At 54.5% G+C, this 6,651-nt stretch overlaps 1 protein-coding gene across 2 annotated transcripts; it reads left to right on the top strand.

Moving 5' to 3' along the window:
- Positions 1-1,506: 1,506 nt before the first annotated feature.
- On the top strand, positions 1,507-5,763 carry MYC (MYC proto-oncogene, bHLH transcription factor). 2 transcript variants are annotated; one of them, XM_083824744.1, is made up of 3 exons: positions 1,507-1,843; positions 2,923-3,631; positions 4,624-5,763. In XM_083824744.1, the coding sequence occupies exons 2-3, from the start codon at positions 2,938-2,940 to the stop codon at positions 5,184-5,186; spliced, it is 1,257 nt and encodes a 418-aa protein (XP_083680870.1). In that variant the 5' UTR covers positions 1,507-1,843; positions 2,923-2,937; the 3' UTR covers positions 5,187-5,763. The 2 variants fall into 2 exon arrangements, with proteins under 2 accessions (XP_083680870.1, XP_083680869.1); XM_083824743.1 differs by lacking the exon at positions 1,507-1,843 and adding an exon at positions 1,850-2,689.
- Positions 5,764-6,651: the final 888 nt, after the last annotated feature.

Here is a 6,651-nt window from a genome sequence, read left to right as displayed (position 1 = left end):
ATAATTAAAAATTAAAAATAATATTTTCTCATTCTTTTCTTTTCTTTTTTTTTTTTTTTAATTTTTCATTCCGGGAGGGGGGTGCTGCGGGGGGGTGGGAGGGAGCCGCAGGTGCCGGGGGGGGGGGGGAGGGGGGGGGTTCGCGCTGCTTCCCGCGGGCGCGGAGCGGCCGGGAGGGGGCGCGATGTCCCCACGGTAGCAGCGGCGGCCGTGGGAAAGCGGGGCCGCCCCCCAGCGCCGGCGGGAGCCTCACCGGGGGTGGGGTGGAGCCCCCCCTCCCCATCCGTCCTTTCTCCACCCCCCCCCCCCAGCTTCGGTCCTCCCGCTCCGTGGAGCGGCCCTGAGCTTTGCATCCTGCCCCGGGGGTTGTGCTTTAATAAAATAAACAAATAAATAAAGAAATAAAATTTTAAAAGTGGGGAGGGGGATATATAAATAAATGGGAATAAACAAATCCCAGCGGGGATGGGATAATGTGCGGGGGTGCGGGGGGGGGGGGACGTCCCGTGGTGCAGAGAGCGGAGGGGCTTCGCTGGGGAGGTTTAGGGGGGTTGGGGGGATTTGGGGAGGGAGCAGGGGGTGAGGGCTCAGCACGGGGGGGGCTCGGGGAAACCGCAGGTGCGGCGGTGGGAGGGATGGGGGTAGCAGCTAACGGTCCCGGGGGGCCGGGCAGCGAGATGGGGGCGTCCCGTCGGGGGTGGGCACCGGGAGCTGGGGGGTGGACCCCGGGAAGGGGAAGGGACTGAGAGTGGGAAGGGGACAGCCGTGGTTTGACAAAACGGGCTGCAAGGTGACCCCCGCGGGGCTGTGCCCCCCCCAACACCCCCACATCCCCCCCCCCCCCCCCCCCCCCCCCCCCCGCAGCCTCCTTCTTCCATTTAATCCTCCCGCAAAGGCGGGATAAGAAAGCGGCGACCCGGGGCGGGGGCTGCCCGAGTCGGAGCCCCCCCGACGAGGCTGGATGCGCACCGGAGCCCCCCTACATGAAGGTGGGGGGGTGTTGGAAAAAGGGGCTGAACCCCCCCCCCCCCCGGTGCCCTGCCGGGGTGCGCTGAGCAAGGAGGGAAACGGAGAGGAGCAACCTTTTAATCCCTCCTAGTAATTTTTTTTTTTTTTACTATGTTTACTTCCGACCTCTCCTTGCGCAGCTCGTAGTAAGACGGGTGGAAAAAAAAATAATTAAAAATAAAATTAAAAAAAAATAAAAAATAAAAAAAACCACCGCGGAGCGCTGCATCGCCTCCCCCCCCCCCCCAGCCCTTCCAAACCTCCCGGCGGAATTAAAGGCCGGGGGTTGGGACTTGGGGGTAAGGGGGGGGGATACGCGGAGCTCCTCGGCCGCCCCCTCGCGGCGCCGCCCTCCCCGCGGCCAGGCGCGGAGCCCTGCGCGGCCGCTGCCGAAGGGGGGCGCGGGCGGCGGCGGCGCGCACGGCGGGAGTGAGCGGGGCCCCGCGGTGCTGCCCCCGCCCCGCGGCACCTCTGTCGCCCGCCCCTCGCCGGCGCTTTAAAGGAGGAAAGCAACTAAACTTCTATTGTACCAGACAGAGCGCGCCGCGCCGCCTTGGACCGTACAATCTGATTCCCCTTCTCTCCGCTGCTCCTTGATTTTTTTTTTTAATTATTATTATTTTTTTTTTCTAAACCTTGGTGGGAGGAAGAGATCTACGTTCTCCCGGCGTTTCGTCTTTTTTTTTTTTTTTCCCCGTCCTATCCGGCGGTTCTTTTTATAATTTTTTATATATATATATATATATATTATTATTTTTTCCTTATTTTGTTGGTCCCCGCACCGCCCGCAATAATTGCCTCGCTCCGTTTCGCAGCTGGCGCCTTGGAGAAGCCGGTGAGTCGCGGGGCTCCGCTTTTCCCATCACTCGATCCGCCGCGGTCGTGGCTTGGACTGACAGGGCTGCTGACACCCGGCACCGCCGGGGCTGCGCTCCGAGGACGGGGACACCGACGGTGCCCCCCCGGGGGACGCTCCCCTGCGCTGGGGCACCGGCCGTCCCCATCCTTTCGCTTGCTCTCGGCTCTTCAAATATCTATATATTTATTTTTTTTTTCGGGGGAGGGGAAGTATTTGCTTCTCCCGCGTATGCACGGGCAGGTTATGCTTATTGCACATTCTGCCTATATCCATATATATGGGTATATATACGTGGATATATGGGCATATATATATATATATGTATATATATATGCGTGTGTATGTGTGCGTATATATATATTTATATTCATATATATATATATATGCGTGTATATGACAAGACCTGGCAAACTTTGCCGAGGTTCCTGCCCGTCCCCGCGCGTTGCCCGCACGCCCAGGTGCGTGGCAGGGGAGCAGCCCCTCTGGGTGCTGGGAGCTCCCCGCAGCTCGCCCTTCCCTTCCTTCCCTTCCCGGCTCGATCCCCGATCCCGGATCCCCGATCCCGGGCTGGCGGAGCGGCTCCGGGAGGGAAGGAAGGGGGCTTCGTGCCGGAGCCGTGCCCCGTGTGAACGCGGCGGCTGCGGAGGGACGGCGGGAGGGAGCCGTGCCGAGCCGTGCCGTGCCGTGCCGAGCCGAGCAGGGCTGCACGGAGCTGCCGAGCTGCCGGAGCCCCCTCCGGGAGAGCCGCGGGGAGGGTGGTCGGGGCGGCACCGGGAGCTGCCCCCCTCGGTAGATCAAGTCGCGCCTCCGACTTGGGAGAGGGTGAGGGGAGGTCGTACCTTTTTTTATTATTATTAGCGTGGATTTTATTATGATTTTTTAACATTGTTTTGAAACCGACTGCGTGGGGTTTTTTTGCCCGTCGGCACGGCGCGGGGAGCCGGGAGGGAGCGCTGCGTGCTGGGGGGCGGTCGCCCCTTTAGGGTCGCGGGGGCGGGGGGGGAGCCGACCCCCGAGGCTCACCCCGGCTCCCCCTTGTTTCCCCCCTCCCGCAGGCACCAGCCGCCGCGATGCCTCTCAGCGCCAGCTTCCCCAGCAAGAACTACGATTACGACTACGACTCGGTGCAGCCCTACTTCTACTTCGAGGAGGAGGAGGAGAACTTCTACCTGGCGGCGCAGCAGAGGGGCAGCGAGCTGCAACCCCCAGCCCCGTCCGAGGACATCTGGAAGAAGTTTGAGCTCCTGCCCACGCCGCCCCTGTCGCCCAGCCGCCGCTCCAGCCTGGCCGCCGCCTCCTGCTTCCCCTCCACCGCCGACCAGCTGGAGATGGTGACGGAGCTCCTCGGGGGGGACATGGTGAACCAAAGCTTCATCTGCGACCCCGACGACGAGACCTTCGTCAAATCCATCATCATCCAGGACTGCATGTGGAGCGGTTTTTCCGCCGCCGCCAAGCTGGAGAAGGTGGTCTCCGAGAAGCTGGCGTCCTACCAGGCGGCCCGACGGGAGGGGGGTCCCACAGCCCGGCCCGGCCCCACGGGACCCCCCACGGGGGGACCGCCGCCTCCGCCTCCCCCCGGCTCCGCGGCATCGGCCGGCCTCTACCTGCACGACCTGGGCGCCGCCGCCGCCGACTGCATCGACCCCTCGGTGGTCTTCCCCTACCCGCTCAGCGAGAGAGCCCCCAGGGCCGGGCAGCCCGGTGCCAGCCCCCCGGCACTGCTGGGCGACGACACGCCACCCACCACCAGCAGCGACTCGGGTGAGTGGGGTCCACGCGTGTTTTTTTGGGGGGCAAGCGGGCGGACGCGCACCCCGACCCGCTTCTTCTCTTCTCTCTCCCTCCCACCGCGCACGGGTGTTTTAAATGCCACGTTAGCGAGGCTCCCTGCGAGTTTAGTTCCTGGAAAAAACAGCCCGGTTTTCCCTTCAGGGGTGGAGGGAGGAGGAAAAAAAATGGAAAGGAAAAAAAAAAAAAAAGGAGGGAGAAACTTTCATAACAGGGTCAGAGTCGGACTTCGGAGCCGGAGCAGCGTCCAAGTGGAGCTGCTTCCCAGTAACATCTGGGGGCCGGCAAGGAGTTAACCCCAGCCCGAGAGCCGCAGGGAGAATGTGCAAGCAGGGAGGTGCTAGTGAAAGTGACTGCGAGGAGTGAATGGGGCTGGGAAAGTTTTAGAAATGCTTCCTTAGGTATTTGACAGCGTGTTCCGTCCGCTCGTAAATCTGGTTTGAAAGCGAGTTTCTACTCAAAGCACTACAGCCTTCATTTTTTTTTTTTTCCTTGGATTTTCCACAAATTAACAGATCAAGAGAGATTCTGAAAATGTCTCTGAATACACGTGTGTTAAGTAAGCTCTCTTGAGGCGTGGCCAAAGCCTGCTAAATCCTTAATTAAGGACAGCTTGAGTCTAGGAGCTTCGTTGTGCTTTGCTGCTGACAACCGAGGTTAAATTTTCCTGCTATCTTTCATACGCGCCTCGGGATTACGCAAGATCTTTGCAAATTTTGAAACCAGGGAGTCAGGGCTCTGAGTGCACTCGGTGTGTCCTATTGCTCTTGAAACATTGCTGCTTAAAGGAAAGGCTCTTGAGGAGGGCAAGTGGTGTCTCGCAGCGTCGAGTGGGTTTAATATGGGTTTGCCAATGGGTTCCTCGCACTGCAGCTCGGAGTAACCCCTCTGTCATAAATACAGCAGTCCTGGGAGTTTTTGCACAGATCGGCTTACAATTCTTCTTTTTTTCTTTTCCTGTGCAGAAGAAGAACAAGAGGAAGATGAGGAAATTGATGTTGTTACATTAGCTGAAGCGAACGAGTCCGAATCCAGCACAGAGTCCAGCACAGAAGCATCAGAAGAGCACAGTAAGCCCCACCACAGCCCGCTGGTTCTCAAACGGTGTCATGTCAACATCCATCAGCACAACTACGCCGCTCCTCCCTCCACCAAGGTGGAGTACCCAGCTGCAAAAAGGCTAAAGTTGGACAGTGGCAGAGTCCTCAAACAGATAAGTAATAACCGAAAATGCTCAAGTCCCCGCACGTCAGACTCGGAGGAGAACGACAAGAGGCGAACGCACAACGTCTTGGAGCGCCAGAGGAGAAACGAGCTGAAGCTGAGTTTCTTTGCGTTGCGTGACCAGATACCCGAGGTGGCCAACAATGAGAAGGCACCCAAGGTTGTCATCCTGAAAAAAGCAACAGAGTATGTTCTCTCCATCCAGTCGGACGAACACAGACTGATCGCAGAGAAAGAGCTGTTGAGGCGGAGGAGAGAACAGTTGAAACACAAACTTGAGCAGCTAAGGAACTCTCGTGCATAGGAACTCTTGGGCATCGCTTAGGGTAACCCAAACTAGACTGAAACGATGATAAAATATTAATGTTTCTAATATCATTCATGAACTACACCAGTCCATCAAGTATGGAACTATTGCAAGTGCATGCTGTGCGAATTAACTTGAGACTACACAACCTTGGCTGAATCTCCAAACGGTTTGGCCAGAACCTCAAAACTGCCTCATAATTGATACTTTGGGCATAAGGGATGATGGGACATTCTTCATGCTTGGGGATGAACTCTTCAACTTTTTTTTCTTTTAAAATTTTGTATTTAAGGCATTTTTTTCTTATGAGAATTCCAAAAAAAAGTTGTCCCCAGATTGCTGTATATATTTACACATCTTCTTGCCATGTAAATACCTTTAATAAAGCCTTTATAGAAAAATGTGCAACATTAATACGCAACAGTTGTGGCAACTGGATTTATACTTGTCTTGAACTTCTGTGCCATAACATTTCACAGTTTTTTTTTTATTTAAATACATTTTTCTTTTAAAGAAATGATTTTTATTTTGTTTTTAGATAAATAAATATTTGCCCAAAATATAATTAGCTAAATCCTGTGTAAAGACTTTGCTTTGTTTTCCAGTGTTGTCATTAGATGCTTATTTCTATGACATCCTTCTCTCTGTCATCACAGCAGTGACCTGACCAAAGTCAAAGTGGGTTTAGGCAAGAGGAAAATTTTGCAGTTCAGCAGGGAGTTTGGTTCCTTCTCTTTCCCTCTCCCTTCCTATTAATCCAAGTAGACAAAACCAGTGCTCTTAGAGTTTTGCCAGTCCAGCTGCTGTTGCCACCAGTGCCCTAACAAGGGGGCTGGCAGTACTGTCCATCCTGGCAATCCATCATCTCTGCCTGCCGAAAGTGAAGCGGAGCCATTGTATTTTTACACCAGCAGCCCCAGTGTATCGGCTCCGCATTCTTTCGAAATAAGTTTAATTATGTTTTAGGGGCATGACCTTTGTCGGCTATGTATTTTGAGGACTGCTTTGTAGTAGACTCACCTTAATTGCTTCCTGTTTGATTTTGAACAGAAGTTAAATGGGATAACAAAATAAACCGAGGCGGTAAGTGCTGACGTGGTTAAAACAACAGCGCTGTTTCCCCTTTTAAGAGCTGAAATCAGCAGAGTCAACCTTCCTAGGCAAACACCTTAACACTTTATTAACTTGAATAGTTACTTGGGATTTCAGGGAATGCAAAGATCAAAGTCAAGGAGCACACAGAACCACACAATTATAGCAGAGGCAAAGAAGAACTATTTCTTACCTGGAGAATATGCTCTGAGAGTTTCCTAGCATTTGTCTGTCCCTATTAAATGACATTTGCATTCAGGAATTGTCTCATGATCAGCTTCAGATGGGCCATAAAGCACTTGCTTGACATAGGTCCAAAGACCAGATTTGATCTTTTCCTCCCCATCTTTCACACGTTTAGCTCAACTTC

The sequence above is a fragment of the Anser anser genome (assembly GCF_964211835.1).
Source record: "Anser anser genome assembly, chromosome: 2".
NCBI lineage: Eukaryota > Metazoa > Chordata > Aves > Anseriformes > Anatidae > Anser > Anser anser.
Note: the sequence above shows the minus strand (reverse complement) of the source record. Positions and strands in the feature narration are given on the sequence as shown.